This window comes from Cavia porcellus, unplaced genomic scaffold, assembly GCF_034190915.1.
Source record: "Cavia porcellus strain 051 isolate PalLab524CR breed Dunkin Hartley unplaced genomic scaffold, mCavPor4.1 scaffold_15, whole genome shotgun sequence".
NCBI classification, from domain to species: Eukaryota; Metazoa; Chordata; class Mammalia; order Rodentia; family Caviidae; genus Cavia; species Cavia porcellus.
The window spans coordinates 3,196,994-3,217,243 of NW_026947498.1; the positions used below are offsets into that span (position 1 = coordinate 3,196,994).

The window sequence follows — 20,250 nt, forward strand, 5'->3', positions numbered from 1 at the left end:
AAACAGTGTCCGTCTCACATCCTTTGCCACTCTGCTGCACATTCAGAGAAGCATGGCTTGCTTGTTCCCTACCCCCATAGCCTCCTAAAGGTATGATTCTTCCTCTATACCTGACCACTGCATTTCCAATGCAGTGGCCAGCCCCTGCACACAGTAGACATGCAGTGTATATAATGAATGAATGAATAAATGAATGAATGAAATACCTTTAGTAAATGACCTCAGGGGACAGGGCAGGACAATAATTATGATAAAATAGGAACAGTCATACAGTCAGCCGCCAACAAATATTTGTAATGATATTATTATTGTTAGACATGCATTTGATCATGATTAGGAAGCTCCTCCTATGTCTTGGGCACTTTTATTTAATGAGGTCTTTAGGAAGAAAAATAGAAGGATGGAAATTCCTCGCTATGAAGGCACAGGCAGTGGAAAATAGCATCGTTCCTAACTTCAGATTCAGTGAGACATGTCAGACCAGCCAGCTCTCTTTCCTTCTCCTTAGGTGCTTAGGATTTAGGAAGGTGCTTTGCACTTCTTCCTAAATCTTTCTACGTGCACACCATCTCAATCTACCATCCTGGCATCATGAGGCCTAGATGAAAGCTATTGTCATACTTACGATACAGAAGGGAATACCAAGGCCCGCAAATCTCGAGGTGTCCCACAAGTGCGTCCACTTTTCACATGAGATCATTCTGCCTTCCAAAGAGCCACAGAATTTTCACAAGTAGGTACTCATGTTTTTATGGGGTGACTATGAATTGGAGGGGTCGAAAGTGGGACATTATGAAATTGGCATAATCTAGAGCCCAGAGGTTTGGCCAGAATGCAAGCTATTAAGGTGGTAAACTGAATTAACAGCCAGGTTACTCACCAGTTCTCTGGTTTAGAGCAGCCACAAGAGTCACTCACTTGTGGTCTATGAAAAGCCTGCCATACTGCCTTCCCAAAGCCTTTCAGTGGAGCAGCCAGGACGCCTGCAGTCTGCTCCACGGCAGCCACAGTGGCACTATCATAGAACTCCCTGAACCTGGGTGGAGGCAGCCACAACTGCTCAGAAAGAATGTGATGCTGCTAGGCACCAGCCTGTGCCACCCAGCAATAGGACAAAGGGATTATCCTGCCTCATTGTTAAAAGGTAGTGCTTATTGTTAAAATATGATCAGGAATTAAAAGCGACATGTATGAATCATAAATATTTGCATGCCATTAGCGTTTGGACAAAAGAGTTGGAAAGGCTGAGGGGGGAGAACTTCTTTTCCCATGAAAAACAGTGAGTGCTTCAAATTACAGTACATATTTAATTTCATCTAGGCCATTGCTAATCTGAAATCTCAGCGCCTCTTGCATGTAACTCTTTCAGGGCCTCAGAACTGTGTGAGCTGAGAAATAAGCATAAAGGCTGATATTCCTTCCTGCTTGGGAAACTCATCCACTTGGACCAAGGAAGAGCAGGCCCCTGGCTGATGGTATTGGCTGGTTGCTGTTGGAGCTGTCAAGTTACCACTGTTTACTCAGAGTGTGTGTCACTTGCAGAGATCTCATGAAGGAAGGATAACTCCCCACCTATAGCTTATCTCTGGTTATCAATACTCATTGTACCTCCACCCCCTGGAGGAGGGCAGAATGTGGCTCAGACAGGTCAAGTGACTTCAAGGACAGATATCTTTAAACCAGAACTAGTTCAAATGTCCCCTGGGGCCCTGCCTCCACCCCAGGGGACATTTGGCACTGTCTGCAGACATTTCCGATTATCTGGTATTGCTGGTTTCTAGACAGAGGCTAGGGATGCTGTCAGCCATTCAGCAATGCACAGGACACCCCTTTAAGATAATAACCAGGCTAAGCAGGGGTTGGCGGCCTATGCCTGCAATCTCAGTATTCTGGGAAGATGCCTGCAATCTCAGTACTGTGGGAAGGTAAGAGGATCAAAAATTTGAGCCTAGTCTGGACAAGTTAGCAAGACCTTGTCCTAAAATAAGAAATAAAAAATGGTCTGGGATGAACCTCAGGGTCAAGGCCCTCGGTTCACAGCTCTTTACTAACTAACTAAATAAATAAAATAACCAGCCCTGAATGTCAGTAGCACTCAAGTTGAGAAGTGAAGAATGCAAGAAAGTCCATGCACTGACCACAAGGCTCTAGAGGAAAAACAGCCCTGTAATAGTTATCCATGTACACTTATTCAACAACACAGACATGGCCCCTACCTGTGGACTCCATACAGCACTTCTCCAGTTGAGGTTTAAATCTTTCCTATTTGGAAAATACTTGGTAGTCCCCCTCTTGGGAGCTTCTGGACAAATCCTCATTTCTTTCCCGTGGTGCCTAGGTCTCAATGACCACAGCCATGTCCTCTGACATGCCACAGCTGTTTTGGTACTTTTCCCCAGCACCCTTCTCTCCCAAGCACGTCTACAGGAACCTGTGTGAGCTCCATGCAGCCTTGGATCAATGGCTATGGGAATTCTTTTATTTTGATACTTAAGTCCTACTGTTACAAATGGCCACATACCAAGAACTGGCCTCTGCTTACCCTAAATCTGTGAGCTGCTGCTGACCCGTGGGGAGACTTATGGGAGTAAGGAGTAACAGTCTCTGTTTGCAGTTAAAGCAAGCAGGTGACCACAGAAAACAGTCACCACCAGACTTAAGAAATTCAAAGAGCAGCAGAGGAACCTAATGGACTCATTTTTTAAAACTTCATTTACAAATCATTTCCCCTGCATTTCAGAATGAAAAACAAGAGACAGCCAAAGTAACTCACTGCAGCAGGTTGCTGGAAGCACCAGAAGCACCCAGCCACCAGTCACAAGCTCTGCCTCTGCCTGTCACTAAACTTGGGGCTCTCTGCAGATTTGGCCAGGGATGTGGACCGTGGTCCCCTTTCCTCTCCCATGTGCTGCTCTGATTTTGTTTCAGGTCTGCAGAAGGAGCCCCTTTTGCAGTCTGGAAGGTCTCTGCAGTGGACAATACCAGGATCCTGCTTCTAGTGCCTTTTAATTTAGGTGGACACTGCCTCTACTATCAATTCACATTCCCACATGGATGGACCGAGAGCTCTTGAAGGAAGCGCATCCAGCAGACCACTGAGAAGCCAGGGAAGCATTTCTACTTTCCACCATCCCAGTGGGCAGGGCTCCTCAGAAGAACAGGTCCTGTTCTGGTATGGACCGGCCCCACCCGTGGCATCCCCTCCTCTTGCCATGAAGCTGCCATTCAGGACCCCAAGGGAATGGGACAGATGTGGGGAGATGGCAGTTTTCTACGTTTATTTTTAATTAAGTAGTGAATCCATTATTTTAGTACTAGGGGTTAAACTCAGATATGTCTAAGCTACATCCCTACCCCTTATTTATTTATTTATTTTATTTTGAGATAAGATCTCATTGGGTTGCCTGATCTGGCCTCAAACTTTCAATCCTCCTGGCTCAGGCTTCCAAGGAGCTGGGATTACAGGTGTGTATCACTATACCTGGCCTGTGCTAACTTTTTGAATTCTTTTACGTGTGTGTGTGTGTGTGTGTGTGTGTGTGTGTGTGTGTGAATTTTGTAAGGAGGAAGAAAAAACTAGGAAAGAGGGTATTTAATAATTTAAGAGTATGATAGCACTAGATTGGGGCTTCTAAACTTCTACGTGAATGTTTTGTGGGGGTCTGTCAGTGGTGAGTGTCCTGTGCACAGTAGGCTGTTTAGCAGATCACTGTCCTCTATCATTAGATTCCAGAGCACTACCCCACATGCAACAGCCAAAAAATTTCTGCAGATACCATCAAATGTCTCATAGAGGTCAAAAATCATCCCCAGCTGGGAACCACTGAGTGAGAGTTTCAGCAAAATTGATAAGCAGAAAGACAGATAAGATAACAGCTGTGACTTGTCCTTGGTTTCTAAAAGATGAAAGCAGAACATTTATTGTAGGTTCTGGAGACATCATTTAAAGAGGTAGACAAAACCTTATTAAAGATAAGAGACTAGATAGATCCTTAATAAGGATAGATAGTAGATGATTAATACTGTCCACATTTCCTACAACAAAAAAGAAAGACAGAAAAATATCTGAAAAGATTCAAAATCAGTGCCTTGGGAAAACTAGTGTTTCCAGCTCCACACCAGCCCATCCCTCTTTGCTTGTCAGCCAAGATCTGATAAGCAAGGATGACCAGTGCTCAGGCCACCCGTATACCTGAGCATCACTTTTGTTTGCATAAGGTGACTCAATTAGGGCCAGACACTTCCCCTGCGGGTATTGGCCCTGGCTGAGCCTCCAGTTCACAGGACAGGAGCCGCTTGGGTCAGGTGAGAGGTGAGGTGTGGTTCCGGAAGGAGAGTCTTAAATCCCAAGGTACAAGCAGGGAGTAATCTAAGTTGAAACATAATGAAGAAATGTTCCTTCATCTTCTCTAAGAAAAGCAGTTAAATTCCTGTGCCTGGAGGAAGTCAGAAAAAGTGCATTTTAAATCTAGCACCTGAACACAAGAGCCTGAGGGATTCTTTTTGGAGACTATAACACTTAACAGCCTTGCTGGAGAAAGTTCCATAAAAACAAATGGAAGCCTCAAACGGGCCGTGCTGCGCAATATGGGCTAATAAGGGCCAGGCAAATGTGTCAACCCCGAATCAGTGTGGTGGCAACTGAACACCATCATTAAATGTGTGCTCAACACAAAGCAAAATACACCTCTGTGGAGCATCGACTCACATCCGCACCAGGAATGGGTAGGCACCGGGTGAAATCATGAATGCATGTAAATACAACCATGAAGTGTGCCACCTGTCATTCCACACAACTTCCCAGGGCTGACGAAGCCCACAAAATCAACTGTATTCACAGGCACCTCATTAAATCCACATTGCTCACTTACTCATTTCTGTTAATTGCTTTAATGGGGTTTCAGAAAGAAGACATTATTGGCATAGATTGAATCCTCGAAGACATTTTTGGTCCAAAAGTCTTTCAATAAAAGAAAACACACACACACACACACACACACACACACACACACAGGCTAAGAGTCTAACACTAGCTTCAAAACCATATAGCTTCTCTGTACTGAAAGCACATCTGATCCTCCCCACTTATTCAAGGACTCCACATCATGGATTCAAACAAACATGAATTGAAAATATTTGGGGAAAAATGTACAAATACGTTTTAAAATTGTTATTCTCTAAAAAATACAGCATGATTATTTAGATGGCATTGATGTTGATTAGGTATAATAGTCTTCAGACAACTTTAAATAGAGTACACAGGAGGATGCAGGTGGTTCTATGCGAATGCCAAGCCTGTTATACAAGGGACATGAGCATCTGGGGATGTCAGTATTGGGGCTGGATGCTGGAGCTAATCCTCCGCAGATACCAAGGAGCGGCTGTATATAGTTATCCATAAACATCCCCTCGGCGATCCAAACTTGTTTTATAATCATAGGCAGAGAGAGAACAGTCATCAGACATTACACCATCTCTCTGTTTCAACAAGCAATTTTTCTTTGAAATGAAAAAAAAAAATTCCAGAAACACAGAATATGTTCTTCCATAACCAGTTTCCTCCACCTTCCCTTGCCCCTCGCCAAGCAGCACAAAAAGAAAATACAAAACTGATTTATTAGAACCAGAGCCCAGTTGCAGCATTGGCTGGATTACTGTTTATGTCTCTAATACTTGCTGCCGAAACAGGAAGCTCTAAAAATCACTCAGGCGTTATTTCTCTCTGAGGCACTTTCTGATTGATAGTCCTCCGTCCTGACCGAAAAGAAGTGGCTCCACCAAAAGCTGGCTGGCTGACACGGAAGGGGTTTGAGGGTGGCTGGGAAGATCGGCAGCGTCTGCCCACCAACCAAAAAACAGTGTTCATACAAATAGCCTCAATTAAGAAAAGCTGTCTGACACCATCAGCAATGTCTGGCACTTCATAAAATCAGCAAAAAAACCAGGAAGGGATAAATTGTGAAACTACTTGTTCCAGGCACAAGCTGTTTTCAGGCAAGCCTTCTCTGGTCCTTGCCACGGTCAGGCTTTAAGCAAAAAAAGAAAAAACCTGCTTGAAAAAAATGTTGCTACTCTTTTAATGGCAAATATAAAAGACAACGAGAAACCTGATCTCTAGAGATGAATTCTGCATCAGACCATGGACGCAAGTTTGTGATCTGCCATGGAAAGAAAGTATTTGCTAGAACTGGCTGAGGCTTGCAAGAGAAGCAGTTTTGTTTTGTTTTTGTTGTTTGTTTGTTTGAGTTTTTTTTTAGTGAGTTTTTTGTTTTTAAACTTTATTTTCTCATAAATCTAAAGGAAACAAATTTCATCCCATATGTATTTTAAAGTAGAGCTCAATAACAAGCAAAAATAAAAAATAAAAAGAGAGAGAAAATGGGAGATTTGATTTTATGATTTTAAGACTCGTGTCTTTTCCTTCTGTTTTTCCTAGGAGATGTGATTGCCAGTGTACATTGGGAATGTTATCTGCAGAACATCTCTGGGGTTGACAGATAAATTTTTCCTTACCCCGTTATGTGAATTTGTGATCACACAGGAATGACTTAAATCCTATGAGCATACTGTGAGTTATTCAGACCTCCACTCAGGAAAAACCAGGACAAAAAGAAGTGCCTCTTGGTTCTGACCGCAGTTTTATCCTTTATCCAATTCCCAAATCAGCCTTCATTTGCACTGGTCTTGTACTTTTATCTAAAAGAAACATCCCCATACTGCATCCTAAATAACATAAAGTAATTTAAGAATGAAAATGCCTTAAGTCACCAACTTTATACAAATATGAAATAACCCAGATTGCGGCAGGATAAATATTATGTCTGAAAAGAAATTTATAGCCAGGCATAAGCAAGGGACTTCATTTTATAAAAGTGGGGTACTGGGGAAGGGGTACGATTTTGAAAGTGGGCAATGTTCAAGTGGCCAGAGTGGTCAACACAAACAACAAAAATTCCACTAAGAAATGAATCCTTGTCTAGACAGCCCACAGAATACTCGGCCTTGTAGTTCAAAGGAATTGATTGGAATCTGAAGTGTTTTTCTGTAGCCAGGATTGATGCCCACGCCAGAAGAAGCCGACTGGATGTACCCTGTGGCTGTCCATTCAATGTCCAGACAAATATTTTGTGTGGCCCCTGCTTCCCTAATTCACCAGGGCCTGGCTATCACAAAACTAGATATCACCAAATCAGCACAAGGAGCAAGAAAACGATTTACTTATTTTGCAGGTAACTAGTGTGTGAAGTATAGTGCTAGGTGGACTGTTGCCGGTCAATGTAAAGTTCCAAACTCACAGGCACAGCCTCTGCAGGTCCCTAGGAGATCTACAAACAAATCCCAGCAGCTCTGGAAACTTAAATGGTACACCATATACTGTGTACATGTACTTGGTTGATGATAAGTTTGGTAGATTTCTTTATGGGTTCTACAATGAAATAACTAAAGGTATATTTGCTGATGCATTGATTTCTTTCAGTTAAATACTATAACATCTGAGAGGGACAGAGCACTCTTGGATGTCACCGCTAACACTTTTTAATAACTCTCATCTGAAGCCACAATGCATTTTCTTGTATCTCTAAATATTAGCAGTACTTGTATTAATTGCAGGTGTAAAGTGATGTACACTGCTGTGCTGATTAATCTCACAAGAAAATTCCTTTTGACCCTGAACTTGAATTTCCTGGAGGTGACTTGATAGTCCCAGGTCATGAAGTTAAAACTTGCATTGTGGGGAACAGCCACCTGTGTGCTCTAATCTCTAGGATTCAGTGGACTTCTAGGGCCCTCTAACTCTGCTCTCCTGCGAGCTGCTATCTCTTCTTCCTTTGTAAAGGCAAGGTCAACTTACATGGAGATACTGAATCAAAGTAAGAAACATTCCAATGGTGAGATACACTTTGAAGGAAATTTAAACTACCAGGGAGGAAAAGGAGGAAATGAAGAAACAGAGGAAGGTGCATGCAACCCAGGCCTTCACCAACATCTTCAGGGGCCCGGTACTTAGGAGGGCCCTAAAAGCTGGACAGGCAGGTTTTCCCAGTTGCTGGTTTAACCTAGGTTAGCACTGTGATCCTGGACATCAGCCAGCCCCAGACAGATCAGTTTTGTAGAACAGAATAAAAAAAGCTCCCATGGGCAGATTCTGGCATTTTCTACAAGGTTTATGACTCCCACAGTGTGGCACCGGGTAAAAAGGGGGAAAAAAGGAGGGGAGGAGAAACGCCCACTTTTTATTCACTTCTAAGCACCGGCCCCTTTGAGAATCCATTAGACCAAACTAATGACAGCTTTTGACAGAATTCAAAACTGGCGTTGAAGTGAACCGCTGACCAAAGGCCAGAATGCTGTGTGGCAGGTCGGTGCCAAAGGCATATTTTCAAAAACAGAAAACAAAACAGAAGATAGTGGGTAAGATCACTTAATAAAACATAATGAAACTTTTAAGGAATAAGATGCACGGAGGAAAATTAAGATTAATTGTCCCAGTTTTAGTGTATGTGCTGTGAAGCGGGCCCAAGACTAATTGTCAAAATTTGTGAGAATCATCTGCTTTCTTCCCAGTGGAAAAGCAAATTGTAGATTAAAAACAAACAAAACAAAACAAAAAAAGAAGAAATCCAGCAGGCTTTAATGTTGACACTTACACTTGAAAGAGCAAAATCAAATTGTACTGTGTGACCATGGAGTGAAATTATGAGACAGTCTGATTTGGGCCCCCTGACAGCTCATTTCTGCTTTGTGGCACTGACCGAAAAAAAAAAAAAAAGCTCGGGGGCTGGGGATTTAGCTCAGTGGCATAAGCGCCTGCCTTGCAAGCAGGCGGTCGTGAGTTCGATCCCTGGTACCGATAAAAAAGAAAAAGACAAAAAAAAATTTTTAAAAAAAGCTCAAGACCAGTATTACACACAGGGCCCATAACTGGGTCAAATATTCAATTAGGGTTCCTGTATTTTTCATTACTTATTATCATTCATAGGAAGGCGAGCCCTTTCAAAACAAGTACTGCCATTTATGGCATTTAGTTAATTTTTGTTTTTCATTCCAAAATATGAGAAGACAACCCAGCCTTGGTTACAGCAATTTTACTTTTGGGGTTTATGAAAACTCAAGGGCACATAGGCACGAAGAATCAGGAAGCCAAATGCAAATAATCCACACCTTGGGGAAACAGTTCACTGTTACCCAAGTAAACACAAGCACCTATCAGTCACCTACTCAAAACAGAGATGGTCAATGCGGGATGAGAGATTAGCCCTTGCCACCAGAGAAAGAGGCACATTGCTTTCAAAATCTCTTTCTTTGTTATCATCAACTTATTGTGCATTGCCAAAAAGCCACAACTGAGATTCCAATGGGAAAATGTCATGTCACTGGATGGGCCACTAAATAGCTTTTAAAAGTTTTATAACCAAAACCTGACAATAGGCCTGGATACATGTACATTATGATCATCATATTCTCTCTGGACAAGGAACCATATGATACTCAGCTATCAGATCCAAATCTCCTAGCAATCTACAAGAAGGGAATTATGATTGCCAGCTAGGTTAGCTGGGCATGGGCCTGGTTGAGAGACCTTTATTGTTTATTGGCTTCTCATCCACTTTGCCAGCTACTCATCAGAAGCCTTCAAGATGTTTTCTAAACACACTTCTCTGAATCATAATGCAAATTCCATTTACTGAAAGGCAGGAAGTTTTAATATAACAAGGGAACCCATTTAATGACATATGCTTTTATATCTTATGGCATCCCTCATGCTTTTAATAAGTGGATATAATTTTCCTTACATTATCCTGTGATTAACATAGCACTATGAACTTATATTTTCAATCATGTTATAGGTTTTAAAAACTTTTTTTCCAGCTATAGTTTTATTATGAAATGCTCCAGACAGCAAGGATAGCAAAAGACAAAAGCCAAAATCATCAACACACAACAGCTCTTTTCTTCTTTTCTACTAGTGAAATTCTCTAAGAACACATATTTTAACACTTTTATAAAGAGTAATGCTTACTCCTATTTAAGTGTTCTTTGGTTGGTATTTCTATTATTTTTCCAACAGATGAGATATCACTATCACTTAGTAATATCATTATTACTATCACTAAATACTTATCATGTATTTTTTATTTAACTGGAAATAACTTTTATTCTTAAACTTATTTAATACCATATTATAAACATGAGACTTTTTCAAGCAAAATATCCTATCTTTTTCAATTAATCCTACCTTTTCCAGTACTTGTGGTATTGATAAAATATGACATAGGTTCTTGGAATATAGAGAAAATAAAATACTTGAAAATAATCAGAAATCAGAGAAGATTATAATTAGTACAGATTTCTCTCCCTGCTCAGATACCTTGTTAATAGGTTAAAGATGAAAAATAAAAACTGAACTAATGCAATAATATTTTTGGACAATCTGGTCTTTCACATTATTGGTTCCTAAAATGTTAAGCGGGCCCAATCTCTCCCTCAAATCATAGTAAGGCACTCAAAAGAAATCTGACAGAAAAGTCTCATTAATAGTATTGACACTGTTTATTCTTATTTTGCCCTAAAAAGGTACATTTGCATGAAACTTGGTTTCCACATCAGACACTAGGGATCATTTAAAATTATTTGAAGTAATCATTTGAAACCCTGACCCTTGTCAGAGACAGCACATAAATTGTAAATTAAAGGCTTTTATTAAATAGGTTTTCTGTTATGAAAGAGTTTCCCCATTGTGTAATCTGAGTACTCATTATAGCTAAGTTTTATATTTTCAGATTTTAGTAAAATTATGAGGCATTTTGTTGAATTCACCATTCATGTTTCACGTGTTCTAAATCAGTCTTAAAATAATTCAGTAGTTGAAACCAATCCTGTAAAGTTAGATTCTGCCAAAAATATTAAATTTTAAAGAAATACTTTTTAAAAGCTCGACATAGCATTAACAGTAAGAAAGACCATCACAGAAACTGCTAGAAGTTTTGATCTGGGTTCACTGCCACGTAATTACTTTGGGTTTCAAGTTCAGTTTCCACAGATACATACCTCTCCCACTCCGACCGACAAACCTGAGGTCATTGAATCTTGCGACTTGGTTCTTCATGGCCGCGGTAGCATTTCGGAGCTCAGCTGAGTAGTTTTCATCATTGCCGGCCATCACCGTGACCAGAGTACCATCCGGAACTTCCCCCAAAGCCACCACCTAGACAGGAGTAGGAACAAATGCAGACATTAGGAATGTTAGACATATACTTTGATGTCATTTGTGTGCCATTGTTCTAAAATTAAATGCATGTTAAATGATACTTTTTAGTTTGCAGAGGAATAATAATTATAACCTAGTAGCAACATAATAGTTTGTTAATGGTAACACTTTAAAAAATTCCATTATGCATAGCTAAATATAAATTTTCAAATAATGAAACACTTGCTAAATTTACCTAATAAAGCCACACAGAGTCATGTAACATAGTTTGAACCAGACTAACAATAACAAGGGTGTTGAGAAGCTATGCCATCTCGTGAGTACAATCATCTTTTATTAATTCCTCATATTTGAGAAACAGAATGCCTTCTGTTCTCAAGTTTATAACTTGACCCATCTTTTACTTGCTCAGACTGCCCCTGGCAGGCCTATCAGAGCTGGAGCCTAGAATTCACTTTTAAGTATTTAAACTTAAAATTGAATCCAATCTTTGCTATCATTTTCAAATGACATAAACTGTCCCTTGCTAATTCACTGCTGGTATGCCCATGCATCTGTATCATACTCAATGTCATTAGCAATGAATTCTGGTATGCAAGAAAGTAAAATCAGAAAGGTACCTGTTGGTTACTACTAATTACCAAAGTGACAGGCCTCAGGGAAAAGAGACTCACACTTTAATCATCTTCCTCAAATTAAGGCTAGCATTGAGCTACATTTTTATATCTCTGATCCTGAAGATGCACTAACTGTACTCTGACAGATGACCAAAGGTGTTCTCCAAACCCAGCTATCTTGACAAAGAATCCCTTTAATTTAACTGAAAAGGTATGATTTATTATCAAGGCTGTTGAAAAAAAGCAGTCAATAACCATTTTTGGTGCTCAAGGAATAAAAAAAGGAATATTCCAAGGTAAAATGTTCTGAAGAGCAGGGCCTGCACATGATTCGTGCAACAGATCTATTTCTTGGCCATTCCATTTGACCCTTCTAGAAAATGTTTCCTTGGTCTAGACATTTATTGTTGGCCCTTATTTCCACTGTTAGTTTCTCATCGTGGTTGTAAATTTTCAAATCAAATGGCCCCCAGTTGTATTCATTCGTAACAGTTCTAATATTCTTCATGATACTTTCTCAGGCAGTAGTGAAAGTTGTACTATTTATCCCCATTGTATAATCATTTATGGAGGGCTGCTTCTGAACTGGTAATAATCAAGCATTTCTTAATCTATTATTATTTTTTTCTGTTTCCAACCTCTCAGTATTTACTAGTATGTAACTGCTATCTCAGTTTTTGTTGGGACTATTTTCATTGGGTTTTTTTTCTGTAGGTAAATAAAGCTGCCACAGATTCACTTATCTAATATTAAAGTCAAGTTTCTCAACTTTCCCATCTTCACTGCGTGCTTAGTCATGACTCCTGCCTTCCCTGTGTCCTTCAGATGACTCTGTACTGTTTTTATTCATTGTGGCTGCTTCAGCTCCACGGGGTGAAGGAGCACAGCAGAAAATGAACCCAGTCACTCCGAGAAGTGGGCATGCTCTGGACCCTGATCTCCACACAACAGTTTACTCTCATGGCTTTAGCAAGATTTTCCTCCTCTATCCTCCAGCTTGCACTGAGGAGGAGCTCAGGACCTTCCATCTCTGTTTTTAATGCCTTTGTTCCAATTTTTTGGACACCTTTTTCTAAAGAGGGAAATTTAAAACACTGCTATTTATTCGTTAAGCAGTCTCCAATTAGGTATTTAGCTCCTATTATGAATGTGTTTGTTGCCACTTAATTAAGAGCAATAATAGGACAATTCTCCTTTGTTTCAAATGACACTATTGAAATAAGTCTCCTCAATCAGTTGACTGACCATTGTTAGCCTCACCTTCTGTTCCTACAAAATGTTCTTGCTTTACTCTGCTCTTTTCAGCCTCTTAAATTTTTTCCCGTTTCTTTTTTTCACAATTTTCACTTCCCTCTGTGAAATCAGATCACAGTGTTGAAATGTCTTCCTTGAACACACATTTTTACTTCCTCATCTTCATCTCTCCGTGGTGACCCAAGCTTTTCTATTTTAATTGAATATTCAGTAAGTGTACAGGGTATGGGATCAACCACATGGCTTTCAAACTGAATAACTCATTGTTGGGGCTGAATCTGGAAAGAGTTTAAAATAAATAAATCTTGTTTTATAACTACCCAATGCACTCTGAATCACCGTGCTCCTGTGCTGTTTCTCCTTGTGCTCCACCTTGGAGTCTAATACTATCCTGGTTAGTAATTTGGCAGGCCCTGGAAACCTTCGCCAGGAGCAAATAAAGCATAAAATAATCATAGAGGCCAAATAACAAAATATGTTTGATGTTTTATTTTTAAGAATAAAAAATTAGGAGTCTAACTCTTATCCCTCCCATTTTTTAAAATGCAGCAGAAACTGAAGATATTACTGTGGTCAAATATCACCATCTTGGCCTTTTATTTATCTATAAAGTATTTGGGGGCAGAGATGGAGAGCAAAATTAAATCCAGGGAAATTTTGTTTTATATATTATCCAATTAACAAGCATACTTAGGATATATTAAAAATTTTAAACTAATGCATCTACAAGTTTGATATGGATTTTGCCACTGATAGGCAATATGAAGAGAATGAAAACATGTCTACTTTCAAACAGAGAAAAGCAACTGGAATGAAAAGCTATTAACAATAGGTAAAGGAACACAAACATTTACATTTTAACACAGACCAAACAGACAAGAAGGGACTTGTTGGCCAAAGATATCTCATATTTTGTTTTACTTCTCTGTTTTTAAAGTATCAGGAAGTTGGGCAAAATATCAACTCTCCTCTATACTATCTAGTTCTCCCAATCCTGTTCTTGGCTAGCCTGTTCACAGTTCAAACAGGCATTTCTAACCAATCCTAATTAGGTTGAATTTACAGTTACAATTCATTTACTTCGAATCCCTTAATCTTCCGATGTTTCAAAGAAGGCTCTGGAGTGGAACACAGAATTCAGCCAAGATGACATTTAATGCATAGCTGGGGACCATGATCTTGCAGCCAGAAACATTACTTATTTCTTTTTTTATGAAAAGCATATTACAATCAGCATCCAAGGTCCCTGAATTTCTTTGCTGAAGGCGTGTTTATGTCTTTGGACTCTGATGTACCAGGGCCTAAACAAACTGTAATATCATAGTATTACAAAATCTCTCCTAAGTCATCCAAACAGCTTCGTAGGCTGCTTCTGTAAATACTGGGTAGCACGTAGCCAGTTTAGGATTTTTCTGGTAGTAAAAATATATACCTCTCCTGCACTAAAATAAAGGTCTTCCATGGGAAGGAAGCAGGGGGAGAATAGGATGGGGTCCAGGGTCAGCAATTACCATCGTTTTGATCTACTTTAAAGAAAATTCATAATTTTGAATGTCTCCTTAGCTCTGAAGATTAAAACAGAGGATTTACAGACAGAAATTCAGAAGACTTCTAAAAAGATACTTAAATATTCTTTTCCTCAATATCATCAGACTTCATCATCGTTTCACATTTTCTTTTGTCATAGGAAATATAATTCCCTAAGGATTAATTTCTTAAAAAGATTGAGACTTGTTTAAAATCTAAATTTTAAAGGAATAATTTTTGCAGAAACTGTTTAGGGTGTTAGTGGATGGTTAAGTACAGAGTACAGCCAGGGGCTCACAGTAAAGGCTGGAGACAGGCGGATTGTGAAGTTCAGCTTGCTTTCCTCTCCCATCTTTACACTGGTTCTCACACTAAAAATTCTGCTTTTGCAGCAATGCGGTGGGCAAATCTCCTTGAAGAAATGGTCTCTCTTCTCTGGCAATGGGGTGGTGACAGATAGTAATCAAGTGGTCTGATTTCTCTGCTGACCTTTTCCTTCCCAAAAAGGTTCCCAAGAGACACACCTGGACTTCTTTTTCAAGAGATCTACACCTTGACCTTGTAATTGCTTATAGCCTATCATCTAGTAAAACAAGTTCAGATTTTTGTTACTTTGTATATCATCAAGTCATTTTAAAGGGAAACCTCCATGGTTATTATGATTTCTGCTAAAAAGAATTCCCTCGTGACTCCTAAAGCAATGTGTAGTTTTTCAAACCTTCAGAAGAAAATAACATTTTCATATAGTAGCTGAAGCTTTTGCATAGCTCCAACTCCTGAAGCCTTTTCATTAATCATTTATTATCTTGATGTATTGGGGTATGGTTTCCCTGGGAGGACAGAGCTCAGAAGAGATCCTGACTTTCCCCCAAAAGAATCCACAAATCCCTTATCAGGATTGGGGTGTAGGAGCCAGGTTTAAAAGGCCCTTTGGTTGATTATCAGCCTGCCTACTCTGTGCTCTTATCTGACAGTGACCCCAGCCCCAGCCTCAGGTCTCCTCCTCTTGGCTACAGGGAGCAGAGGTGATCCACCAGCTGAATCTGCTTACATAAAAGGATTAGAATCGTTTAAAATCCAAATGGACTCCCAAACTCAAATCTAAACAAATAGAAAAAAAGGAAGGAACAGGCAGCTCTCTTTATCCGAATTTCTACCACTGGTTTAAAAAAATGCTATCAGACAGCTGAGTGGAAAGGAAGAAATTGTATGAAAGGTCAATTGCAAATTATGTTTATTTTAAAAATAATGATTTAAGTTTCAAAAGTGATAAAGTTTAAAGAACTCCAACAGCAGTGTTGCAAAAGTGAACATTAATCATTGTAGTTAAATCAAGATCTGGCCAAGGCCTATGAAAAGCTTATACTAAATTAATTTCCCTGTAACGGGGATAATTATTCAACTTTAAAAAAAGAAGAGTAACCTATTCTTACAGTTTGCATCCCCAACCTTCAATAGCCTTTTAAATAAACAGGAAATGACTACAGTGATTATACTAAAGAGCTACACTTTTAAAAACAAAACAACAACAGAAAATCCCAGGAAAGTCAGAACAGAACCCCACCGCAGAAATTAAATTCTTGCTACTGTTTGCTGCCAGGGTAGTGGGGTGGTTGTTTTAAAACGCAGGAGGTTGTTCATCTATCCTACTTGAAGGCCAAGACTTTTAATGACAGCTCAAGGCTAGGGCAAGATCAGGGGTGAAAAGTGACCGCAAACCCAGGCTGCTCAGCTGAAGAGCCAGGGTCCACGTGGCTGCTTCCTCCTCTAACAGCAGGGCTAGAGTGGTTTGGCCTCCTGGCTCTCAGGAGACACTTTGTCACCTTTCGCTGCTCCCGGCTTAATGTAGGTGAGCCAGCGATAAAGTCCAGGAGGATTCCAGGAAGAGAAACAGGAGGTCTTGCAGCTTCTGGCTGGAGCAAGGCAAGCAAAACTCTGAAAACTTTTGCAAACTTGACTAAGCCTACCGCCGTGGACTTTGGACATGCTAATTGCTACAGGGCAGTTAAGAAAGGGGGCGGGGGGGGGGAATCCCTGACAGTTTTCAATGCTGGTTTATTTACTTATTTTTTAATGACCGGAAGGTAAGGATGGAAGTTATCTGTATTTCATTTCCGGATACCTTCATCTGAGAGAGAAAAATTAGTTTAAGTATAATCCAGAGACAGTGGAGGAGAGTTGTGAAGAAGCAGAAGGATTTGGCCCCTACGAGATAAAACTTTGCCTACTTTGTACCAAAGATAAGGACAGGTACTGCTACATTGTATCCAAGAAAAAGGAGGTCTCGGGCGGCCCTGAGCGGTTATCTTGGGGGGAAATCTGATTAGCTCCGCGTGGTTGTCGCGGGTAGGCTGAAGTGGGTCTCCGCCCGAGGGGTCGCCACGGCAACGCAGCATCCCCACATCCCAAGCACAAGGAGGAGGACCAGGGGGCCATCGGGGGCAGCAGCTGCCCGGGCAGCCCAGCCGCTAGTCTCCCGGATCACCCTGGGCATCCACCGGCTTCAGCCAGTCCTCCCACTGCCCACCCGCTCCCAGCCCAGTACCTTGAAAGCAATGGGCAGGGTCTTGTTGCAGCGCCAGTGCGTGGGCAGCACAGAGCAGAGGAAGTTGGGGCTGTCGGTGCGCACCAGCTCTCCGGGGTGGTCGGCCAGCACCTCCACCATGCTGCGGTCGCCGCTTCTCAGCTTCCCGGCCAGGGCGGCGCCGGCATCCGGGGCGCCCAGCGGCAGCGCCTCGCTCATCTTGCCCGGGCTCAGCGCGGTGGAAGGCGGCGTGAAGCGGCGGCTCGTGCTGGCATCTACGGGGATACGCATCACAACAAGCCGATTGAGTAAGGACACTGCAAACAGCTCCTACCAGACGGCGACAGGGGCGCGGATCTTCAGCAAGCAGCTCCCGGGAGACCAACATACAAATTCAAGGGCCTTTATTACAGCGGGAAGGCTGGGGGAGGGCGGGGGACTTAGTTCCTAACAGTCCAGGGCAGCGTAAATTCTAGTTAGGCCGATGGGCTTCAGACCCGGGCAGCGCTCTACCGACCAACTCTTAGTGCATTCAAAAGCGGGCGACTAGAAAATCCAAAGTTAAACGCCAGAAGGAGGCTGATGTCTTGAGTCTTGGTTTGGGAGTTTAAGTTCAGTCTTTGGCTGAACAAAAGTTCCCGGAGGCAAAATTCCCGTCCAAAATATTTATATTTTATGCAGAGAGCAAAATATTTACGCAGAGAGCAAAACAACCAGCAAGTACATGATTTGGAAGTTCCAGTAGTTAATCGCCTTCTAGTTACTATTATTATTGCTGCAGATGAGCTTTTTTCTAAAGTCCCAACAGAATGCAAAATTCAGGAGTGTCTTCCGCACAGGGTGCCCCTTTTATCATGAAAAACTGGTTTCAGGTCTCAAAAGCAAGAGCCGCGACTCCCAAATGTTGTGCTACTAATGTATGTGCACGTATATAGAAATATATACATACGCTCTACTTCATAAAATATTTACAATATAATCTGTAGAGAATTTAAACACTACAGAAATCCATTAATGTTTGCTGCGGATTTTTTTTTTTTTAAGTAGCCTTGAAAATCAGCTTCAGTAGTTGGAAGAGGGCTGGGCTAGAATTACTTGTCATGTTCTCTTAGTAAATTCTGGCAAAACGCTCAGTGCAAAAGAAATTCAGCTTTTCAAAGATCTCTTGCTAATCTCTAAAAAAAAAAAAAAAAAAGTCCAATTCGATGATACTACAGCAGAGGTCTCCCCATCTGAGTACTCGGTTTGAGGGGTGGATGTTGGTGAAGTTTGCGGCTGATCCTGTGGTTTGGTGGGAGTTGAGCTGTAGCGAGTGATACACACGCAGGCACGCAATCTTCCGAGGCTGGGCACTGTCTACATCGGCTCAGTGAGACAGTCCCGACTTGGGCAGTCGCGAGATCTTCCTCCCAACTCTCCCAGCACTGGCGGCCTAGCTGCTCCGCTGCACGGATCCCCAAGAGCACAGTGTCACGGCAGCAGGTGGAGGCGGCCCGGAGAGGAGACTCGGCCGCGCAGGTCCAAATAGACCCTGGGGCTCGGATTACACGCGCGCGCGCGCGCGCTCTCCCCACGCACACAGAACTTCACCGCTCTCCTCGAATCACCGCGCACTTTCGCAGTTGTTAAAAGAAAAAAAAAATCAGGAAAACAAAGTTCACAGCCAAGAAAGAAGTTGAAACATCCAGCCAAGAAGCCAGTTCATTCAAAAGTAAGAAAGAAAGGAAAGAAAAAATAATAAAAATAAAAAGAAAGCTCCAACGCAGGTCTAGGAGGGGCAGCAAAGGTTGACTGTCTGGTGTCGTCCCCAGGAGCCCAGGGTAGAGGTGCCTGCCGGCGTAGGGCTGGGCAGCGTGGTGCCCTGGCTGGGTTCGGCCGCGGGGCGCCCGTCCCGCCCGCGCCCGCTGGCTCTATGAATGAGAGTGCCTGGAAATGAACGTGCTTTTACTGTAAGCCCGGCCCTAGGAATTCCATTCCCTCAGCTCCTTTGCATAGGGGCGGCCGTCGGCCAATCACAGGCCTTTCCGGTATCAACCAGGGCGCGGTTCGCTGCCGCCAGCTCCTGGAATTGGCCCGCGCGTCCCCGCCGCCGCCGCGCGCTACTGTACGCGGCCGAAGCGAGGGGACCTCGGTGGCCTTGACCACCCCGCGCACCCGCATGGCATACACACGCACAAGCTCACACGCTTGCCCGCTTGTCTGGGTACGGACCCCAGCCCGGCAGTAATGCTCGCGGTCGTGGTACGGCGTATCCAAGGGGTCGCAGTGCGCAGTGGCGCCCCGGGCGACCGCGGTCTGGAGCCCCAGAAGAAGGAGAAGCAGGCGGAGGCCCAGCCTGCCTGGGGACGAACCAGGCAAAAAACTGCGCCTGGGCCGGGAGATCAACCGAAGGGAGGCTCCCCGGAGCCCTGGAGACGCCCCTGCTGCCGCGAGGGTTCCGGGGAGCCTCCGACCTTCCGCGGTCCTGGCGCCGCCCACGGTCGAGCGTCAGCGTCCCTGGCTGGTGGGATGCGGCCGCCTGGAGGCCGCAGGACCGGGGCCGGCCAGAGTGCGGCTCTGTGCGCCCCCGAGGCCTGGTCGCCCGCTGCAGCGAAGTGGCGCCGATTCATTGAATGAGATGAGACTGTGCTCTCCGACTTGTTTTTGTCGTGTTTTTAGCGTTCCGCCGGTCTATTTTCTCTTATTAGTATTTTTCGCCGTGTCTGGGCTGCAACCTGATTACGCAGCGCGCGTAGCGGCCGGACAGGGACTTCTAGTAAGATAAGGCCTCAAAGAGCCAGAGGCTGGAGGGAAAAGTTGAAAGCATCCGCTAGGCTCGCACCCTACTCAGGGGAAGCCCGCCTCTGGCCCAGGCTGGGTACTTGAAGCCGGAGCCAGACGCCCCGGTCACCCAAGTCCCGCATCCGCCTTCGAGCTCCACGGAGACGCCCGGTTCCACTCTCGAGCGGTGCTGTGCGCTGCACCTACCCTGGCTCTGCGCGCGGAAGGGAACTTCTGTGCACGACCCACGGCGCCACGAGCATTTTCGTGGCGCTTAAAGGTTCCCGCCCGGCGCTCGGCCCACTGTGCCCCCTATCCGGCGAGGCCCTTCTTTCCCCAGGGCCTCGCAGCCTCTCCGA

General features: G+C 43.0%; 1 protein-coding gene across 3 annotated transcripts in view; it reads right to left on the reverse strand.

Annotated features, from left to right (window-relative positions):
- The window catches only part of Runx1 (RUNX family transcription factor 1), a 233,096-nt gene that overhangs the window by 70,613 nt on the left and 142,233 nt on the right, over window positions 1-20,250 (reverse strand). For all 3 annotated transcript variants that reach the window (XM_003462213.5, XM_005000091.4, XM_063224452.1), the window contains 2 exons: window positions 17,153-17,406; window positions 11,050-11,206 (listed from right to left, as the gene is read on the reverse strand). In XM_003462213.5, the coding sequence (XP_003462261.2) occupies window positions 11,050-11,206; window positions 17,153-17,406 (411 nt within the window). The remainder of the gene's footprint in view (window positions 1-11,049; window positions 11,207-17,152; window positions 17,407-20,250) is intronic.